Source organism: Myodes glareolus, chromosome 11 (genome assembly GCF_982192425.1).
Source record: "Myodes glareolus chromosome 11, mMyoGla1.1, whole genome shotgun sequence".
Classification (NCBI taxonomy): Eukaryota; Metazoa; Chordata; class Mammalia; order Rodentia; family Cricetidae; genus Myodes; species Myodes glareolus.
In genome coordinates, this window is record NC_142036.1 from 71,942,897 (window position 1) to 71,966,232 (window position 23,336).

General features: G+C 44.6%; 1 protein-coding gene across 1 annotated transcript; it reads left to right on the forward strand.

Moving 5' to 3' along the window:
• Positions 1-21,965: 21,965 nt before the first annotated feature.
• Positions 21,966-23,233, forward strand: Gpr33 (G protein-coupled receptor 33). The gene has a single exon (XM_048415861.3). It carries the CDS (start codon positions 21,972-21,974, stop codon positions 22,989-22,991), a length of 1,020 nt encoding a protein of 339 aa, XP_048271818.1. The 5' UTR covers positions 21,966-21,971; the 3' UTR covers positions 22,992-23,233.
• The last annotated feature ends 103 nt before the right edge of the window (positions 23,234-23,336 follow it).

Consider the following 23,336-nt stretch of genomic DNA (forward strand, 5'->3'; position numbering starts at 1 on the left):
GTGTTGCAGCCAGCCCTGAAACTACAAGGGGGCTGTCATCGAGGGAAACTGCGTCAGGACAGTACAATTACGTACAGAATGTGCTAGAAACGCGGACAAGGAGTGTCTAAGCCAGGGTGAAGTGCTCAGGAAATGCTTCTAGGAGAACACAAATTTGTGTTAGATCCCAAGGAACCAAATCCAGAATTCTAGAAAGGCGAGGAAAACGTAAACAAGGTGCAAAAACACAAAATCATGATGCCACCGGTGGGTGGTCAGCTGCACCTGGTCCTTACCAGGACTCCAGGGACGGCTTGGAAGGGAAATAGCACCTTTTCTAGGCTCCATTTAAACGTGGCCGCCAAATCGCAAGCTTGCAAACTTTCATGAATACACTTTTATTGTGTGAATCCAGATGCAATCAATATTTATCAGCTGAGACACGTGTCCAATACCAAGAAGCAAATTCTTTCTTGGTCACTAGAAGGACGCCAGGGTGCATGCCTACAGACAGCAGCTGGCCTGGAGCATTGTGGGCGGAAGAGCTGCGGTGTTACGTCAGCTGCTTTCATGGTAGGATGAGGGGACGCAAACCGATTTAACGTCTTAGTCCATGGCGCTATATTACTCATCTTCGATCTCAGTCTTTCCACTGTGACTGATTCTTGAGCCTACACTGGGTTCTTTCCCTGAACCCGAATCAATTGAGCAGTGCAGATCTTTGTTCTTAGCGAGGGACAGAAAGAGGCAGTAGGCTAGCCAGTGACTTTGACTAGCTGTGGGCAATTGGGAGGTTACAGATATGGGGTAAAAAAGGGGAGGTGAGGGAGCCAGTGACTAGCAGGAAGGATCTCGCGCTTTCCGGGCATACACAGAGACTAGATGCTTCCTCCTTTTACGTTTTTCACAGTCTGGTGTTTCCAGGCACAGTGGCTCGTAGGTCTTTAGTGCAGAAGAAGGAAGATGGTCACCTAGGTTACATGATCTCTCAATGACAGCGTGAGACCTGCAGAGTCGAGGAGCATCTGACCCCAAGGTTGAAACAGCAAAGAGGACAGAGGAACTATGAACATATAGAGGCCACCACAACTCTCATTGCGTTCCAGTCACCCGTCAGGCATCTGTAGACCAATGAAGAGTCAGCTCTTCCAACAAAAGCAGCCTTCAAGTCCCTGGAAAGTAGCTAGGCAGCTATTACCACCATAATCGGGTATTTTCCTCTGTAACTCTGTTTTTGTGTTTGTTGCTACATCCCAACCAAAGTTCCCCTCCCTCCTTTCCTCCCAGTCCCTCCTCTCCACCTCCCCTTATTCCCCCTCCCCATCTACTCCTCCTCTGTTTCTTTTCAGAAACTGACAGGCCTCCCATGGTTACCAGCCAGCCATGGAATATCAAGTTGCTGTGAGACCAGGCATCTCCTCTCCTATTAAGGCCAGACGAGAGAATCTGGCAACAAAAACAACAGGTAACAGTTCAGGCCAGCCCCTGCTCTCGCCCTTAGGGGACCCACAAAGAGCTCAAGCTACACAACTCTAACATATGCAGAGGGCCTAGGCTAGTCCCATGCAGGCTCCCTGGATATCGGTTCAGTCTCTGTGAGCCCCTATGAGCCCAGGTCTGTTGATTCTGTGAGTTTTTTTGTGGTGTCCTTGACCCCTCTGGCTCCTAAAATCCTTTTTCCCCCTCTCCTTCAGGATTCCTTGAGCTTTTCCTAATGTTTGGTTGTGGGGTCTGCATCTGTTTCCATCAGTTACTGGGTAAAATTTCTCTGCTCACCATTGGGCAAGGCACCAAACAAAACAAAAGCAAAACAAAACAAAAAAAAAACCAAAGCGAAACAAAAACCCCCAAAACATTATATACAACTAATATTTAATAGAAGAAAATGTTCCAAATTTTGTTCCTGTCCTTAATAGCACCATGAGGAATCATTTCACTGACTTCGGTTTTTTGATGGTTTTTTGTTTGTTTGTTTGTTGTTTTGTTTTGTTTTTGGCCAGTCATGTCTGGTTCTATCCCAGGTCTCTAGGGTACCCCACCCTGGGTCCTGGTCCTCCAGGCAGTGTCAAGGGTGAGCTCCCTTTCATTGTATGGGTCTCCAGCAGGGTCAGTCTTTGGTAGGTCACTCCCACGTTTCTGTACCATTTTTACCCCAGCACATCTCGTAGGTGGGACAAATTGTAGATTGAAGTGTTTGTGGCTGAGTTGGTGTCCAGTCTGTCCACTGGAAGCCTTGCCTGGTTACAGGAGATGGCCAGTTTGGGTTCCATATCCCCCATTGCTAAGAGTCTTAGATCATCGCATAGATTCCTGGGAGTTTCCATTGCACTAGGTTTGTAGCTCATCCCAGAGATGCCCAATTCTAGTTCTCTCTCCCATTACCCTCTCCCTCCATCCTCCCTCTACCTGATTTCTGTTCCCATCCCCACCTGCCCATGCAAACCCCCTGCTCTCCCCCATCCACTAGTGATGCCTATTCTATTTCCCCTTTACAGAGAGATTCATGTGTTCTCCCTTGGGCCCTCCTTGTTATTTATATTCTCTATGTCTGTGGGTTGCAGCATGGTTCTCCCTTACCTTATGGCTGACATCCACTGATGAGTGAGTATATACCATGTTTATCTTTCTGGGTCTGAGTTAGCTCACTCAAGATTTTTTTTCTAGTTCTATCCATTTGCTGAAAATGTCATGATGTCATTGTTTTTAACAGCTAAGTAATACACCATTGTGTAAATGTATGAAATTTTCTTTATCCATTCTTCAGTTGAGGGACATCTAAGTTGTTTCCAGCTTCTAGCTATTACGAATAAAGCTGCTCTAAACATAGTTGAGCAGTGTCTTGTGGTAGAATGGAACATTCTTTGGGTATATGCCCAGGAGTGGAATAACTGGGTCTTGAGGTAGATTGATTCCCAGTTTTCTGAAAAACTGCCATATTGATTTCCAAAGTGTCTGCCCAAGTTTGCTCCCACCAGCAGTGCAAAAGTGTTCCCCTTGCTCCACATCCTCTCCAGCATGAGCTGCCACTTGTGTTTTTGATCGTAGCCATTCTAGTAGGTATAAGATGGAATCTCAATGTCATTTTGATTTACATTTCCCTGATGGTCAAGGATGTTGAACCTTTCTTTAGGTGATTCTTGGCTATTTGAGATTCCTCTGTTGAGAATTCTCTGTTTAGATTTGTACCCCGTTTTTCATTGGATTATTTCTTTGATGTCTAGTTTCTTGAGTTTTTTTATGTATTTTGAACATATGATATTTAAGTTGAGTTTGAGGAGAGGAGTGGGCTATCACACTCTCAGTGTAATAAATATGTAATGCAAACTATTTGTGGGGGCTGATGCATCACGAGGACCAAGAGTTTGGTCTATCTTCGACAAAGTGACGAGAACCTGTTTCACAAATGAATAAATGTTTCAGGTAGATAGGACGACATGGGCCAAACTGGGCTGTAATGGCATAGTTTCTCACTCGTGTGTCCCATACAGTAGCCCAGAGTCACCTTTACATTAAAGCCTTGGAACAGCCAGGGACTCTGCAGCTATGCCTGCCTTCTCCAAAATCCTAAGGTCCCAGGTGGACCATAGCAATGTATAAAATGATAGCTATAAACATGAACTGAATTAATATTTAGTAAATAAAAAAGTCATAAAATATTTATGTTGTTTTCCAAAAGAGCCTCTAGGCTATTTTTTTAACTTTACTTTCAAGTCTAAGCCTTAATCTAAAATCTAAATCCTAAATGTGCTTTTAAACCTTATTTTGAATAATTCAGAAGCTTTGGAACAACCCGTAATACTAGTTTACTAGTGTAATAGCAAAGGAAGCTTTCTCATGGACTAACATATTAAATCAATTCAATTAACTTCCAGAAGGGGTAATTTATATTCATGCTCCATAATAAATCTGTGATTAAATTTATGCCTAGCACCATTGCTCTGTTCTCACCGTGTCTAAGACCTTTAGGCTATGTCTACATAAACTAGTACTTGCCCTTCCCAACTCCGGTGATGTTGGTATGGTTAGTAACCACCATTGTCTTTCCCCTGTCTTCCATTGGATGAGCACATGACTCCAGTCTGCTCAAGTGTCCCTGGGCCTATAAATGTATAATTTATATATATGCACATAGATAATATATACATAAAAGTATAGAATACATAATTATATTATATTTTTCCCCGACACTGGGGCCAGCATAAGCCTAGAGTTCCTTCAGGGTCAACTTGCACAGGTACACATCTGGAGTACAGAGAGCAGGGGTCAACTCAAAGAGGAAAGTAAAGAGAATAAAGGGAAAGAGAGGAAAAGAAAAGGAGGACACAAGCTACCCTAAAAGCATCATCAACTGTCTAGAAAAGTCCAAATCCAGCCCCTACGCTTCCCCCAGCACGTGACCCAGTAACTGTCCTTTGTCATTTAAGCTAGTCTAGGTTTAGCAATAATTCCTTGCAGTCAAGAGTACAAGCACATTACTCCCAATGTCCACTTTAGAGACAACACTTACCATGAGAAAGTAATTAGCACATTACTATTAAGTTTTTGCCTGGCTTTGTGCGGGTCACTTAACAAAAGCATGGATTAATTTAGTCCTGTGAATTTCAGAAGCGGATGTGTCCAGAGCTGATGGGGGGGAGACAAAAAGGTGTATGCTAATTGAATGTGCGTGTGTGCATGTGCACATGTGCCTGTGTGTGTGCATATATGCATGTGTATGTGCAAGTGTGTGTCCATGTATTTGTGTGTGCACAGTCATGTACCTGTTGATACCAGAGATGAGAGACCAGAGATGAGATATCAGGTGACTCCCTCACCTGCTCACAGCCTTGTGTTTTGCGATGAGGTCTCTTACCAGACCCGGAGCTCGCCGATGGGTTAGACTAGCTGAGCAGCAAGCCCCAGCGATCCTTTTGTCTCTGCCCTATCAGCACGGGAGTTACAGACACTTGCCGCCATGCCCAGATTCCATGTGGTGGCTGGGGAGCTCCACTTAGGTCCTCATGCTTACACAGCAAATGCCTTACTAACCCAACCATGTCACTGTCCCCTTTCTGCTTGTTTGTTTGCTTATTTATTGGTAAACAATGAGTGTACATTGGGGTTATTTACAGGAGCATGGACCACTCACCCCTGACTACATCACTGAATCAAATGATTCTCACTCCCTGGGACCATTAACTGCCTGTAGAGCCTGAGAAAGAAGTGGAGCCTTTGAGCCACTCCCACCTCCATGATGGAATATTGATGGGTCTAATCTTGTGCAGGTCTTGTATAGGTAATCTTTGTAACCGAGAGCTCAAGAGAACAAGGGCGTCATAAGAGTCATGCCAGTTTCACCAACGGGCACCCCTGGGTAGTGAAGTGCACATGATCTACGGCTGAGCCCCTCTCTTCTGTCCTTTACTCTAAAGCCAGAATCATGTGGCTGAAGCTACCAGTTCTAGTGCTTGCTGGAGCTGGAACAAGAAACATCTTCACTAGTCTTGTGGTTTTAAGTGTTAACCTTCACTGCCTATGTTTGGTTGTCCTTGAACTTGCTCTGTAGACCAGGCTAACCTCAAACTCATATCCACCAGTCTCTGCCTTCAGAGTGCTGACATTAGAGGCCTGCACTGCCACACAGGGCTATAAACTCTTCTTTAATCCCTTTTCACAAACTGAAAACTTAGCTGGGTGGGACCTTGCCCTGAGGTCACCACTCCCTTCACACTGTTGCTTAATTTTCTTGCTCCTTAAATATAGGATTTAGCTCCATTCCACTTTCTGGTTCTTTTTTCTCTTCAAATATTCTTCCTTTCTCAGCGTGCTCCTTTTCATTATATATCTTCATTAGATATATATAGTAGCCACAAAACAGAGTCTATTTTGAGATTTCCTCTGCCAAGGAAATTAATCCAAAACTCTTCACGTTCGCCTCAGGCAAACTTTTCAGGCAAGGGCAAAAGCAAAAGCAGCCACATTCTCCACCAAAATATCACAGGACAGGTCTCTAGGCCACATACGACAATTCCTCTCCTCTGAAACCTCATGAGCCAGCATCCAACAGTTTAAATCATAATCAGCACCATTGTCTTCCATGTTCCTACTAGCATGACCCATTAAGCAGTGTTTAAATCATTCCATTGCTTTCATAACCTTAGTACCAAAGTCCAAATTCCTCCAAACAAAAACATGGTCAGGACTTTCACAGCAATACCCCAGTCCCCAAGTGCCAACTTCTGTCTTAATTGGGGCTCCTATTACTGTGAAGAGACACCATGATCATGGCAACTCTTATAAAGGAAAACAATTAATTATGGTAGTGGCTGACAGTTCAGGGACTCAGTTCACTATCATTATGGTGGGGGGAATAGCAGCATGCAGGCAGACATGGTGCTGGGTTACATCTTAAACCAGGGGTAACATGAAGTGGACTGTGTATCATGCTGAGCAAGGCTTGAGCAAAAGAGACCTCCACAGAGACATGCTTCCTCCAACAAGGCCACACCGCTCCAACAAAGCCACATCTCCCAGTAATGCCACTCCCTCTGAGCTTATTGCGGCCAATTACATTCAAACTTCCACATCAGTCTTAAATTAGTATTATCAGTATCAAGGTTCTCAAGAATTTGATAGGATGAACAGGTGCGCAGGCAGGAAGGAACTGCTTTCCTGAACCAGGGAGGTAGTTGAATTGAGAACCTGCAAAGTCGATGCCATAGTACAGGCTTGAAGGCCTTCAGGCTGATGTAGAATCATGAAAGACTATGAAGGTTCAAAGGGACACATGCTCAGGCTGTGGGATGACAAGGGATGTGTTCCATAGTGCGCATATAGAGGTGAGAGGACAAGTTCGTGGAATTGGTTCTCTCCTACTTTCCGGTGGGTTCTAGAGCTCAATCTCAGGTTGCCAGGCTTTCAACAAGAAACTTGACCAGCTGTGGTAGTTTGATTGTAATTGGCCCCCAAAATCATGGGATGAAAATGAAGCTTCAGGCGGCAAGAGGGGGATGTTACGATTGAAGCGTGTGCTTGTGTGTGTCAGGTTGACAAGGAGTGGTTAACTGTGATGTCGTGATGGTTAATCTTGATCGTCAATTTGTTGGGATGGAGAGTCACCCTGGAAGCAGACCTTTTGGCATGACTATGGGGGAGTTCTTAGATTGAGCTCCTGGAAGACTTACCCTGAGTGTGGATGGCACCATTCCATCAAGCGGGGTCCTGGACAGGACAGACAGGGGAAAGGAGCTTAGCATCAGCAGTGACTCTCTGTTTTCTGACAGTGGATGCCATGTGACCAAATGTGTCACACTCCTGCCACCATGACGCCCCTGTAGGGATAGGTCAAACCTTTGAACCATAACCAGGAAGAAACCAGTTTTGAAAAGGGTCCAATGACATTTTCTGACTCAATAAAGATAAGAGTTCAAGCAGTTGTATCATCTACATTCACGTGTTGAGTCGTTTAAGACTAAACCACCTTTTGAGTGGTCAGAATTGCCATCCCTCTTAGCACACCTGTGTATTTACAATATTAAGGACTGACCGTCAAATGCCCTTATTGCCAGGTTCGGGGAGATTTTTCGCTCTCAAGTGCTGCTCCTGACCCCTCCTTTGAAGTCTGGAGCCTGTCCTTCTCTCTTCGCTCACCCAATGACACGGGTCAAGTTCTTGTATTTACTCTTCAGGTAAAGGCACAGATTAAACCAAACTATAATTTAGCCACTAAGCCATGCAACATGTTGTTCTTCTCCTTTTAGAGAAAACACACTCTATTACTTTGCTTCTGCAGGATCTCATGACTCAAGCCCTCTCCATCCAGCGTCATGCACTAAGGCCACCCTGGGATCTCTAGTCCACAGTGAGAGCGGTCCATGGCTAGCATTTAAATCGCCTGTTGTGTTTATGAAATTTTGCAAAAGCTTTTCTTGTTTCTCCCTCTAGTGGTCAGCAACTTTCATTAAGATGAAAAACAGCAGGTACAAGTGATATCAGCGTGGGATGACGTGCAAAGATAAATACTCAATTTCATTGTAAATAAATGTGGACCATGTCTGAAGATATGTATAATAATCTGAAAAGAGATTTATTTGGAACAGTTCTTTAGATACCATACATATGCTCTCGACTAACCCTCTCTGCTATTATATTAGTAACAATTAGTAATAATTTCTTAGGCACATGCTGCATCGTTAACAGCTTTCTCTGCCAAGTGTTGCCTGTAGGGGCTGTATATCTGGCTCCACGGTTCAGAGCACTTCTTACTCTTATAGAGAACCCGGGTGCAATTCCCAGCAGCCACGTGGTGACTCAGGTGCAATTCCCAGCAGCCACATGGTGACTCATAACCATCCCTAACTTTAGGCCCAGGTGATCTGATGCCCTCTTCTGATCTCCAAGGGCACCAGGCATGCATGTGGTGCACATCCATACATGCAGGCAAAAAATTCATACACATAAAATGGGATGCATACATTACAAAATTTAATGTTGCTTTCATGTCTACAAGAGGCTCTGTCAAAAAGAAAATGAAAATCTTTCCTTAGTTAAATAATTCTTAATTCTCCCTCCATCTTCCCCTTGATTGGTGTTGACTCTTGTCTGCTGATATAATATTCCTCTTTCAGCTTCTGATTATATTACTTATTAAGAATTATGACATTATGAATACACAAGTGCGCGCACACACAGACACACACACCATACACACACATGCGCACACATAAAGCCAGGACAGTGTTCTTCCAATTTGTCATTCAAATTAGGACTCTTGTAAGAACAAAGAGGACACCGTTAGCAACATGAGATGACGGGCATGAACTGGAACTCCCAGGCAATTTGTAATATGATCACTCTAAATAATCTCTGATTATTAATGATTACTACCGATGATCTCTGATCATTATGATAAATATTTATGTGCTTTATTAAGAAAAAAAGCAAATTAGTAGCTCTTTTATTAAGGAGGTTATGGCAAATCACACCGGCACATATACTTACTGTAGGTTAAAGTTTGTTTAGGGCCCTTTCAGTATTGAAGACCTTATATTCTTCAGATTCTTTCTATAGGGTGGCAAAATTGTTTTTGTTTCCCTGGAACCTTGCAAGTTTAAAACTGAAATTCGGATATTTAGGAACCATCAGCCCTGGGAAAGCCAAGAAAATGAGTCACCTAGACACATAGGCCCCACGAAGTGGGACATCTGTAGCAAACCTTCATCTCTCACCACCAGCTCTTTCCTGATTCACTTTTGACCCAGCCCACCTGCCCTGGGTGACTCGGGGCACAGCCTTTATCCCAAGCACCGCAGTGACTGTGAACTCATTGCCACTAAGAATTCTGCCTCCTACACTTTCTCTGTTCCCCAGCTGCCAGTCACACCCTTTCCACTCATGGAGAGTTCATGAAGTCCGCAGCTCTCCCGCCTGGGGCTTTCTGTCGGCATAAAGACACCTCCTTTTTCCATGTATATCAGACTGACACTGATTTCATTTTTAGTTTGAGGCTTCCTTTTTTCCCCTAGACATTTAGGAAGAAACTAAAAAGAGTGATTTTTATCTTCAGAAAGAGGGTAATGATGCTAGGTAATTTCTTTGAACGCCTTCCAATTCCCACAGGTCATGCTGACTGTGTGTACTTACTAAAGAAATATTCGACAAAGTTAACAGAGTGCTATTGACTCCTAGTTTAGGAAAGATTGACTGTCTAAGGATATCAAAGTGTGTTTTTGAAAAGACCTTCAAACCTATCTAAAGTAAATCATAAGGGTTATATGCCAAGCATCTTGGTTCACTAGGGAGCACAATGCCCCTAACACCAACTCTGAGTGTCACAGAGACTGGCTTACAGTAAAACGGCCTACTTCTCACCTGCCTGATGTCTGAAAAGCACCTCAAATTCATTAGTAGCAGAACCAAAACCCTCAGCTTCCCCCACAGACTCTTGATTCTTCCTCTCATTTCTCTTTAAAGACACTGCACATAGCCAGATGCAGAAGTCCAAATCTTCGGAGACATCTGTTATGTCCACCGCATCCCTCAGCCCCACAGAAGTCCTCCATAAAAAGGTGTCAAGCCCATTGTCTTTCTCTGTCTCCTGCCATTTTCTTGATCTGCCACCATTTCCTTGTAGCTCTTCTTGAGATCTCCAGAGTTGCCCACATTCCCTGCACTGTACCCATAAACATGATGTTCTGAGCTAAGTCGTGTCCCCACAAAGTTCAAATAAGTCGAATCCTACCCACCGTATCTCAGAACATGGTACCACTAAGAAATGGGGCCACTCAAGAAGTGACCAAATTAAAATGCGGCCACTAGGCTGAGGCTTAAGTAAATCTGACTAGTCCTTATAAATAAATTTTAAAATTTTAAAAGGGGCATTCGGGCTTACGGAGACCAGGAGGACTCGCAAAGATCATGTCTGCAAGAGAACATCAAGGGGCAGTGAGAGACTCAGTGGATCAAGGTGCTGGCTGCCAAGCCTGACAACTGAGCTCTACCCCCAGAACCCACGTGGTGGAAGGAGAGGACTGGCCGCGACTTGTCCCACAAGCTGTCCTCTGAACTCCACGTGTCTCACACAAGCACACCAAAAAGAAGGAAGAAAGAAAACAGGTAACAAATGATCTTAAAAGTTTGCCATTTGCAAACTAAACAGAGACGCCTGCCAGGAAGCCAAGCATGTGCACTTGGTCTGAGCCCTCCAGAACTCTGAGAAAAATCGGTTCCTATTATTTATGTCACCTGTGACATTTTGATATGGCCAAGTTAGAAAGTAGATGCAGATGGTATTTTCTCCCTTCTGGTTATGGCTAGAGAGGCAGGCGGCTCAATGGTTCAGAGCATTTGTCGCACAAGCATGAGGACCAGGGTTCAGACCCCAGGAACAAGATGGCCATGGTGTTACCCACTCTTGTAACAAAGTGCTATAGGAGGCAGAGACCAGGACAGGGGAATTACTGGGGTCGTTGTCTACCAGTCTAGCAAAAAGCTGGGAGAGACCCTGCCTCAGAGGAATAAGAAAATAGAAAGCAACAGAGACTCCCTTCAGCCCTCAAGCACAGAAGGGCAGAAGCAGCAGCATATACAGACTTGGTTTTTTTGTTTGCTTGCTTGGTTGGTCTTTTTTATTTTTCAAGACAGGATTTCTCTGTGAAACAGTCCTAGCTGTTTTGGAACTTGCTTTGTAGACCAGGCTGGCCTTGAACTCATAGAGATCACCCTGCCTCTGCTTCCCAAGTGCTGGATTAAAGGTGTGTGCCATCACTGCCCAGCGCAGCATATACACACTTGTACACCACACACACACACACACACACACACACACACACACACACACACACACACACACATTCAGAAAGAGAGGAGGGGGAGATTAGAAATGCAGTCTCTAAGAGTAAAATGAAATAGAACTGACATGGCTCCAAAGCCTAGCAGACTTGGCCCCGTGAGCTGTGCATCTGTGTGCCTCTTCCCTCTTTCTAAGGCTGCCTTTTCTACCTGAGAGGAACATCTCTCCATTCTCGGACACACCTGGGGCCTTCCCATGGGTGTTTGGTTTGCTGGCTGTGCCAGTGCCCCGTGTTCATTGAGTGTCAGCTCAAACGTGCCTTTCTTGAAAAAAACTCCCAAACTCCCCTATTCCCTGCTCCAGGTCAGTTTTCCCTTGATATCAGTCAGCACCACTGTCGTCTAAGAATGGAGCCCCCGAAGAAAAACCAGCCTGCAACTCACGATCCCAGAGACGCAGACAACAAAGAGGACCCTAAGAGAGACATCCATGGATCTAATCTACACGAGAAGGAGAAAAAGACAAGGTCTCCTGAGTAAATTGGGAGAATGGGGGCCGTGGGAGAGGGTAGAAGGGGAGGGCAGGGGAGGGGCAAGGAGGGGAGCGGAGAAAAATATGTAGCTCAATAAAAACAATAAAAAAATGGTGCCCCCATAGGCTGGCATATTTGAAGGTTTGGTTACCAGTTGGTAGAAACTTTTGGGGAGGAATAGTAGATAGGGCCTTGGTGGAGAAGGTGTGTTCTTATGCTTTCTTCTGTAAGCTGCCTTGGCCCATTTCAGCACAGCAGTGGGACAGTCACTAAGACACACACTAATTCAGGAGCTCCAAAATGGGAGAACCATTCCCGTTTGGTCTATCTCTTCACCTAGTGCCAGTACAGTGCCCGGCATACACTAGACCTTCAGTATCTGCCATTGAATGGTAAGACTGATTCGCCTCTTTGGATTCCTCTGTGGAGGAATGCGGACGTCAGTTGACTCATTGGAGAATCAGAGACTGTGGCTTAAGGGGCCCAAATGCGCAGCCTTCTTCCCCAGCAGGCTCTATGTGCCCTGACACACGGAGGCCTAAGTTTTGTCTCCTACGCCCTCCTGCAGGCAACTGGGACTCATCCGTCTCCCAGGCCTCCTGAGAGCACTTGCATATAATGGTGTTTAGAGCGGGGCTAAGAATTAGCCTAACCAACGCAGCTCTGCGAGGTTCTGAGTCACAGCCAAGATCTTTTATAAAAGCTACACTTGGAAGGTGAGAGGCACTATTTTAAAACGGGAATCAGTGGGAGCAACACCACACATTTTCAAACCGCGAGCTGGGGCGCTTCTCATGTTCTCATTATTGCTATAAAGTGGGAAGTCATTAGCTGAGTTTCATTCCGAGGGGGAGGGCACAAACACCTCCAAGGTGCTAGAAATAAAGACACGCGGCGATAAAAGGCAACTTTCTGCCGGGAAATGCCGTCTTATGGGAGGCTTGAGATCACGCAGGCCGGCAGAGTGCTGTTCCGTGTGAGAAAAGAAGGTGATTCACTGTGACTCAGGGACTGGAGTTTGCTCAAACATTGAGAATCTGACCCTGGGCAACTTATTCGGGGCATATTTAAGCACAGCACCGTTTGGGAAAAGGGTTCCTGGCAATAATTAACTCAGTCCCCCGTGTACAGCAAAGCATAAGACATTTTTATAGTACATGCAACCTCTTTCATAAAGATGGGGTCTATAGACTGACCATATGTGATATATCAAGGGTCTGGGAGAAGATCTGGCGTGGTCTTGGTCATACACACAGCACAAATGTCACCAGGCTATTAACCACCTGTGCTTCCCTTTGTAAAGTCCGTGTGACATCTCTCATAAAGATGGGCTCTACTGGCTGAGAAATAAAACTCAAGGTAAGGGAGGATGCGTGAGATAAACCTAAGATTCCTGAGGAGCCAGATGAGGCCTGGCCACACAGTTAGCAGAGAAGCCGCCAGGTCATTAACCACCTTCACTCCCAGCCTTCTGGGCAGAGAAGGTTCTGCCTCCCTTCCTTTGCAGAGAAAACCCCACGTGTTTAACATTCTTGGTTTCCCTGGTTCTTATCTGTGAGCACAAGAACCTCTGGGCCCCCAGTACCATCTCATCAGTATTTCTTTCCTTTGAGATTGTCTGGCGTCCCAGGTCTTGGATCTAGACAGTGTGCCTTGCGTTTCACTAACAGGTGTCAATATTCTGCTTCCTGTGATGACCGAGCATCTGTTTCCACCCTCATCTTTGCAGACCCCTCAGCTGCCTGTTTTCTGGTAAGTACAGTGATGACACACTGGGATTTCTGGTCCTGCTGTATTGCTCACTGCTGTAAGGAGTTCTTCCTTTGAGGAAGCTGGAGACTGCCTGCCTGCATGATCGCGGCTGGCTAACAAAGAGGCGTGGGAAGGCCAACTAGCAGCCATTGTATATGAAACCTGAATTGCAGTGCCTTGTATTCAGCCATTGTAATTACTGTATGTCACATATTTTTATCTCAATCCATCTTCAAAACAGCCTGCGACAGACAAAAAGACAGCGATTAAAAAGATGTCATAGCTGTATATTTATTAATATTTAGTAATATTACTTATTGATGTGAAAAACACTTCTAACTTTTCTCTCTTGGTTTTTTGAGACAGGGGCTCATTTAGCCCAGGATGGCCTTGAACTCCTGTCTCTCTTCTCTCCACCTCCCAATACAGGCATACACAGATGTGCCTCCAATCTAACATATAACATTCTTAAGTGTTCATAAGGTTCTTAGGTTTATCTCGCGCATCCTCCTTTACCTTGAGCTTTATTTCTCAGCCAGTAGAGCCCATCTTTATGAGAGATGTCACATGGACTTTACAAAGGGAAGCACGGGTGGTCAATACCCTGGTGACATTTGTGCTGTCCGTATGACCAAACAGAATGTGTAGTGCAGGCATTTCCTTGTACCCTTCTTGATGGACATACATATTTAGATGCATATGACACTACCAAAGATAATCTAGTGAGTCGTGTGAATTTTTAAGGCCTCTTAAGATGATGGAGGGCCCATGGAGACTTATTATTAATTATGAAAGCTTGGCCTATAGCTTAGGCTTGTTTCTAACTAGCTCTTATAACTTAATTAACCCATTTATATTAATCTACGTTTCACCATGTGGCTTTTTACCCTTCTTTCATTCTGTCTGACTCATTCCATATCTTGTTGGTGTTTCCCCTGTACCTCGATTGTTTCCTTTTCCTTTCTCTCCAGGAAAATTCCGCCTACACCTCCTGCCCTGCTATTGGCCATTCAGTTTTTTATTGCACCAATCACAGCAATACATTTTCACACAGTGTATAAATATCCCACAGCAGTTACCACTCTGGTTGGTGGTGTAAACCTGGGACAACAGGGCCCAAGAACGAGCCGACTAACGTCTCTGCAATAGCCAACTTTATTTAGAGCATCAGACGATTTATACTCTGAGGGTGAAGCAAGGTCATGTGAGCATAGGTCACATTAGTTCAAGCTGTGGTTAGTCCACTGCTTTGAGAAGACTGAGGCTTGCGAACGTCACTCTGAATAATAAAGGGTTAGATGACGTGTGGTCTAAAAGAAGCCCTCTCATCTTTACCACACCTGGAGGTCATGAAAGCACATCTAAGAGCAATCGTTTAGCAGATGCAGAGTTGCTGGGACACCCATGCTGACTCTGTCTTTACCATCTTGCTGACTCATTCTTCTGTTGGAACCAATTTCTCACCCCCAACCCCAGATTTCCTCTGGTCTCAAGATCATACTCTGCTTATGAGTGTGGCAGAGAAAATACCAGAAAACTGGGGTTGGGAGATGGTTCAGTTAGTAAAGTCCTTGCTCTGCTAGAAGAGGGGCCTGAGTTTGATGCCCAGCACTCACATAAAAACCTGATATGGTGCAAGCCTGGAACCCCAATGTTGGGGAGGCAGAGACAAGAGGATGCCTGAGGTTTGCTGGCCAGTCAATCTAGACAAATTGGTGGCCTCCAGGTTCACTGAGAGATCCTGTCTCAGAAAGTTATGTACAGAGTGATAGTAAAAGACACTGACCTCTGACTTCTGACCTTTGTGTGTATGTGTGCGTACACACACAAAAGAAGGGAAAGGGGGGAGGGGAGAGGAGAAGAGGGGCAGGAAGGGGAGGAGAGAGGAGGAGAGGGGAGGGGAGGGGAGAGGAGGGGAGGGGAGAGGACTGAGAAGTTGACACTCCCATGGAGCTTCTCTCAACTAACAGGAAGTAATGATGAATAAATCTCCAGTTTTGTTTCCCTCAGGTGGAGAGACACAGTGTATTTGTTCCTCTGGATCACCACACAGATAGTTCCTTTATCTCCCCAATCCCATCAAATGTCATCCTGAAAGAGGCTTTCCATCTAAAGTCACTAAGTCATTCACCGTGTGTGTGTCTGTGTGTGTGTGTGTGTGTGTGTGTGTGTGTGTGTTGGTGTGCTTTCTGCGGCTGTAATAAAACACTGGCCAAGCCAACTTTAGAGGGGAAAGAGTTTGTTGAACTTGCACTTGCACACAGCAGTTCACTGTCGAGTGAATCACAGCAGGAACTGAAGCAGGAGCGTGGAGCTGGAACGAAGCAGAACCACGAAGGAGCGAGCACTACTTACAGACTCACGTCCCACGGCTTGCTCAGCAACCAACCTTGTAAAACTCAGGGCTCCCCTCCCCGGTGGTGGCACTGCCCGCAGTGAACTGGGCTCTCTCACATCAATTGCTAATCTAGAAAATGCCCCCCACACTTGCCGACCGGTCAATCTGATGGGGGCAATTCCTTGGCTGAGGTTCCTACTGTCCAGGTTATTCTAATTTGTGTCAAACTGACAAAACTAATGCATACAGTAGGTTTGAGTGCACTCCCACATGTGTGCCATGGGTGTGACAGTCAGAGAACACGTTTTGGAGAGTTTCAGCTTCCCCCTTCTTGAGGTAGTTTCTCTTTTCTGTCAGTAAGTGGCTCCGGACTAGTTGGCCCAAGAGCTCCTGGCGATTCTCCCATCCCGGCCTCCCATCTTACTGTGGGAGACACAGTAAGTAACACACCATGTTACATGTGTGTGTGCCGCCACATCCAGCTTCTTATGTGGGTCCCAGGTTTGCGCCCTGGCTGGCTCACCACACTTTTCATTCTTTAATGGTCTGGGTACCACTACTCTCTTCATCACTCGCTAACTGGTGGATGCTCCATCTTTCCCGTCTGGGATGCAGGATCTAAAATAGCACAGCGCTTCCCATTTACCTCATATACCCAGCAGCAAGACAAGTACCTTACATTACTATACTCAACACTCAGGAGATCATAGATGATGAGTGAACTGAATCTCAGGAACATTCTACCTTGTTCTAAAAGATCTCCAGGTTAACTATGACTTCAATCAGGCTGGAAGCCATGGGGTTAAATCCTTTTCCAAAGCTCCTTCTCCGTTACTTCTTCACCGATGAAAACAGGAATTTAGACAGGTTCTTCTTTGTTGGTTGTTTAAATAACAAAATTCACAAATAATTTTAAAAAATGACATAGTGCTTAAGGTTTTTTTCCCATCCTTAGAAAACCTAAACTGACACCTTCCAGACTCCCCTTGAGAACCCTCTCAATGGCCTCTTCCTCCCATATTCATCCAGATAACCAAGCACTGCAGGGAAGCGCACTGCCCACTTGGAGAAACAGCTTCCCTTCTGTGGCTTCGCTGGGGTTGTGACTTCATTCAACCCCCTTTCACTTTTAATAAAGTCAGGTGATTTCACATCAAGAACTCTGGGGAACCTGGTTTGTGCTGTCTGACACAACCTCACTATCGGCTACAGAGACATGAAAAGGCAGGGCCTCCAGAGCTAAGAGCCCTGCTATTCTGCAGAGGACATGGAATCAGTTGTCAGCACCCACGTGGTGGCTCACGACCACCCTGTAACACCGGCTCCAGGGGACCTCACACCCTTGTCTGGCCTCTGAGAGCACCAAGCACACATGGAGTGCACAGACATACAAGCAGGCAAAACAAATGCACACATAAAAAACAATTTAAAAAAATAAGAAATGAAGCCAATGGTGGGGCTGAAGAGCCTGTAAGTATATTGTTCCCGAGGTCTAGAACATCTCTATCCAACATCCCTCAACAAGTCAGTTCAGATATCATCTTTAATAACTACAAATGTTAAGGGCAATTGCTTTGAACTGCTTATTTTGTTTGCCTCTGTTTGCACGCTGTCTGGCAGGCTTTCATGCTCTATACAAACAGTGCACTCAGATACATTTGCTCCAGCACACTGGGCTTGCGGGTGTTCTTTCTGCCACAACTTCCACAATGTCGATATCAGCCACCTATCATTTAATGCTTGCCCTGTGCCTGTCATTGTGCTGTTCCTTTCAGAAAGGGTCTCATTAAGTCCCCACAGGATAATTCAAAGATGCATTACTGTTGTTTATTTTTGTGTTGACAAATGAAGAAACTGAGACTCCAGTAATGTATAGAGCGGTGTGGATAGAGCTATAATAGAGGTCCAGGCAGAGTAGGGATTTCTGTGTAGGGTTGAGCAGCCCCCTCCATGCTGTAGCAGGCAGCCAGTATTATTCCCACGTGCAGGGCATCAGAATTTCTAGCATGCATCATTTTTGCCTCAACTTCTTCATTAACTGTTAATAGAATCTAGGGTGAGTTCTCAGATGGTTTTAAGGGCCTCAACTCCTTCGCCTGTGGAATGGGAGTTTGATGAAAAACCTATTGTGATCTGCTTAACCTCTCTGAGACTGTCTATGAATCTTCAGGACGAGCAGGCTTGGACCAAAAAATTTCTCATTACATCTGGATTTGTGCATGAACCCAAATAAAAACCCAGAAGAAATACTTTCTAAAATGTAGTAGTTAGTTTGAAACTCGCCCTTAGCCTACCCAGGAGATCTGTACTTAGGTTGAAGGTCGCAGCCAGGAATGAATTAAGAGCTAAAAATCTAAGCCTATTTCAAACAGGTCTATAGTCTAGCAGTGCAAGCATTAAAATCTCGAGTCTAGCAGAGTAGACAATGGGTCTTATCAGCCCTTCACTACTGAAGCCATGCTGCGCATTTGATGCATTTTTCTACACAATGAAGAGAGAGAGAGGGAAGAAATGAGGCCACTGACGCCAGCACAAAGGCGAATCTGAAAAGAGAGAGTGATGGACGACAGAGAGAAGTGGGCCGGCAATGGCTCGCAGACACCTCTCTGTAGCGGGTAAGGGACCAGCTCTGTAGCCCTGCCACTCCCAACAACTGTCCAGATGCCAACGCTCTGCCCACCATGCTTCCTCTTTCCAAACTTTGGCCTTTCCCATTCATTCTGTTTTAATGTGAACATCAGAACTTAAGTTTTTCTCTTTAACAATTTTCTCTCCAGCAAGATCAGATCATTTCCAGTTTCTATATCATTTGTGTCTTTTACTTACCATCTTGCTATGTACCTAACACTGATGGTCCATATGCCAACGAAACCCCCAAATCAAACCAGAGAGTCTCATGGGATGACCAAACCGAAAAATACAATTTAAACCCATGTTTTAACACCTGAAATTGTCGTGTTAACCTTAACGGACATAATTGCTCACAGGATTTTCTTGCCTTTCATTTTGAAATGGAGAAATGATTTGGAGAAGTAATCCTCTCTCTGACTCCACCTCCACGGCTGTACCTTCTACAGAAAGGAGAACAGAGGAGCTGAAAGCCTCACCGAACTTATCAATGGTAAGATTAAGGAGTAGCATCAGCCAGCAGAGGGGAGACAGAGTCACTGATTGCTGCCCCTTTCCCTGGAGACAAGACTGCTGCTGTTGGCCACTGTGATATCTCAGACTGCCTGGCGGGAAGACACGGCTCTGAGGTAAGGCCCATGGGCCCAACAGGTCTCTCCTAGCATTGCCATCTGAATAAATAATCTCCGGGCTTCCTAAAGATCAGAGAGTCTAAAGTTCCTGAGGCTATCCCCTGCAAAAGCGGCTCAGTGTCCCCAAGTGGAGGACCTCCTAGACACCAAATCTTCGAGATAAGAAAACCTGAGAGCTCAACCTCAGGAGACAGACTGGTTCTGTAGAAATCGCAGAGGTTCCTGGGGTTCAGGACAGGCACTATGCGAAGGAAATAGATCTGCAACTTTACAGGTGCTAAATGAGGTGCTAGTGGCCTCGCTATAACAACAAAATGACCTTTAAAAAATGAGTATTTGCCATCAGTCACATAGGGAGCTAAACAATGTAAGTCCGTTGTCCCTTAAGGTCTTCATAAAATCTCTTAGGGGGTAAGGAGGAAAAGGCCTAAAGAGTCAAGAGGCTAGGTGGAGAAGCCTTGAAGCTCAGAGCTGTGATTCGCCAGAGCCCAAGTTCTGCGGCCCCACTGAGTTCTACTCAAGTACCTCACGCCATCTTAAAAGATATTCGAGAATGAAGGACTTCTCTGACCGCTACACCACAAAGTGGCATGTGTAGACCTGCATTCACACACACCCATCATATACACACAATAGCAACACATTCTTAATACTTAAACTAATGAAGAATTGTTTTAGTATATGCAATACTTCAAAACAACTAAGAATCTTCTATAAAATGCAGAATCACCAATTTCAATGGAAGAAGTTTTGCTTTCATTCCGTTTAAGCCTATAGCAACTTCAGATGCTTTTCTAGAGTTCAGCCTCACAATTCAACAAATAAATCATGAAAACTTCAACTTCCCATCTGCATATGCATTAAGAGATTATCATACACGCATAACACGGGCACACCAATGCCACACATACCCTATTTGCATAGATGAACACACAATAAGGACAGACACACAGTCAAGTAACACATAGTGTATACACACACCTCACTAATACACTACAGATAATGTGCACAGCTCACAGATACTCACATATGCACACACAGAACTTCACATGTATGAGCCATGGATAAAATACACCCCATAGTAACATACAGACCATATGACACCTACATACACACACATGCATACATACACACGGGTGAGGTATTGGGAAGTCTCCAGGGACTCCCAGTATCTCTACACTTTCCACCATGCACATCACACACACACACATGCACATGGGTGCGCACGTGCACACACACACACACACACACACACACACATACAGACACACACACACACATACACACACAGGTGAGGTATCGGTGAAGCCTCCAGGGACCCCCAGCATCTCTGCACTTTCCACCACGTACATCTCGCACGCACGCACACACACACACACACACACACACAAACACACACAGGCGAGGTACTGGGAAGCCTCCAGGGACCCCCAGCACCTCTGCCCTTTCCACCATGTACCCCTCAGTCCTAGCAGCTCTTCTTTTCTCCCCATCTCTCCTCAATCCAAACTGGGAACCCGAGCTCTTCTCTTTTGCTCCTCAGTACAGTCTCCAACATAAGGCAATTGCAGGTTAACAAGGTGAGGGCGCATTTTACACACAAAAACACACAATTGGGCTAAAGCTGAGCGTTAGAAAATACCTGTGCTGACATCCTCAGAGCTAATCTCTGCCGGCACCCTTCCTTCTCTCCAGGACTTCTGCAAGCCTCCTGGCTTATCGTTTATCTAAGGTCACTTTCCCTCCTCTCTCCCTCCCTCTACCTCTTCTCAAGGCCCCAGGACCTTTGTAATAACAGCTATCTTTTAAATCATTCTCAGATTTACATTTTTGACATTACAGGAACCATTATTCAAGAAACTAAATATTCTTAAATATTTTAATATTTAAATGCAGGTATTCAAGATACGTTAGCAAAGATACTTCCCATGAATTACCAGTTTTCCAAGAAAAGGCATCAGAGAGTGGGAGGGCTCCCCACGTGCCCCCGTGGAGGCGTGGTGGAAGATGTGGATGGACAGAGGACATTTAACCATTTAAGACCTACTTTCTCCTTGCTTGGAAGTTTGCTCAGTGTTGTAAGTGGAAGCCCACGTCTGTAATCCCAACACACTGGATGTGGTATCAGGAGGATCAGATGCTCGAGGTTAGCCTTGGCTACATGGTTTGAGGCCAGACTGGGCTCTATAAGACCCTGTCTCAACAGAACAAAAGAAAACAGCAACAAAGATTTGCCTCATAGACTTTCTGGAAAATTAAAGAAATTATTTTAATAGGAAGATTCTGGCTTTCACAAATATTGGATAAATGTGAATTCCTTTTCTTCTTTCTCTTTCCTCACTTCCCCAAGAAAGAAATTACTTCCTGTCTCCTAAAGCACATGTCCTTCTTTTGTCCATAATTCAGAAACATTTGATAATCTTGTGGTGACTCCAGACTCCCCTATAAAGGTCAGTCCTTACTGTTATACACTAGCCATTAAAATACTAGATAATACCATATAACTAGGTTATGAGATAAATCTAATTGTAGCATCTTATGCTTAGGAAAATGCAATTGTTTCTAGGAGGAGTACTATTAATGTTTATTTAATTCATGTCATCTGAAGCATTTCTTTTTTTAAAATAAGAGTAATCTGATTTTATTACTGTTAATAAAAATAGAATAGGCATTAGAAAATAATTTATAAGTATTATTATAGAAATACTATGCTTGCCACTATTCAAATATGACCCTTTGGACTACTGTTAGAACAAAGTTCCTACTTTAATTTCTTCATTTAATCCTTGTTGATATTCTTCATGGTTTTTCTTTCCTCTGTTCCTCCCTCCATAGGTAATTATGGATCGGATCAACTCTTCTGGTTATGTGATCAATGTCTCTACTTTAGTAAGCAACAACACCGGTGTTCCAACTCCTGTCCCCAAAATAATCGTTGCTGTTTCTTTGTTCATGTCATTTATAGTGGGTACCATCAGCAACGGCCTCTATCTATGGATGCTGAAATTCAAGATGCAAAGGACTGTCAATACTCTCTTGTTTTTTCATCTCATTCTCTCCTATTTTATTTCAACATTGGTTCTGCCATTTCTGGCCATCTCCTACCTTCAGAACAATCACTGGCCCTTTGGAATTGTCTTGTGCAAGGTATTCAACAGCACCTTGTCTGTGAGCATGTTTGCCTCTGTCTTCTTCCTCTCCGCCATCAGTGTTGATCGCTATCTACTCACCCTTCACCCAGTGTGGTCCCAGCAACACCGAACCCTGCGCTGGGCTTTCAGAATAGTCCTGGGAATCTGGATTTCTGCCACTATCCTCAGCGTGCCCTATTTGGTCTTCAGGGAGACGCATGATGACCATAAAGGGAAAATGGTATGCCAAAACAACTACCTTGTGTCCAGTAACTGGGAGAACAAAGACAAGCAAGCATTAAGGCAATGGATTCACGCAGCCTGTTTCTTCGGTCGCTTCTTAATGGGCTTCCTTCTGCCCTTCTTCATCATTGTCTTTTGCTACATAAGAGTGGCTACAAAGATGAAAGAGAAGGGACTGTTTAAATCCAGCAAGCCCTTCAGAGTCATGATGACGGCTGTCATCTCTTTCTTTGTGTGTTGGCTGCCTTACCACATCTACAGTGGCTTGGTCCTCACCATGAGCCAGTCACTACTTCTACAAGTGATGCTGGTACTTATGGTGGCAACTGCTACTTTCAACACTGTCTTTTCTCCGATTCTCTATCTATTCACGGGGGAGAATTTCAAGGTTTTCAAGAAATCTGCTCTTGCTCTGTTCAAGTCAACATTCAGTGACGATTCTTCTACCGAAAGGGCACAAAACCTAAACTCAGAAACTGAAATTTAAATTCTGGATCCTTTGGGCTGGAGAGATGGCATTGGTTAAGAATCCTTGTTGCTCTTCAACTGGCATTCAGTTCCCAACACTCACATCTGCCTATAACCCCCTGCTCCTGGGGATCTAGCATCCTCTCCTGGCCTCCATGGGCAACCACATGCCAGACTCATACCCATACACAGAAATAATAAAATTTATATTTTTAAAATTGATTCTTGATCCTTAAATAAACATGGACTCTGTCAACTATATGACTAGAGTTATATCAGCTGATTTTTGTATTCTCTGTATCCTGTAGTTAAATGTCTTCTAGTCTGTTCTAATTAGATCTGTAAACATTAAAACACTGTCAAT

What these genes read in the sequence shown, in the direction of transcription:
- Gpr33 (XM_048415861.3), top strand. Translation starts at nt 21,972, where the DNA reads ATGGATCGGATCAACTCTTCTGGTTATGTGATCAATGTCTCTACTTTA.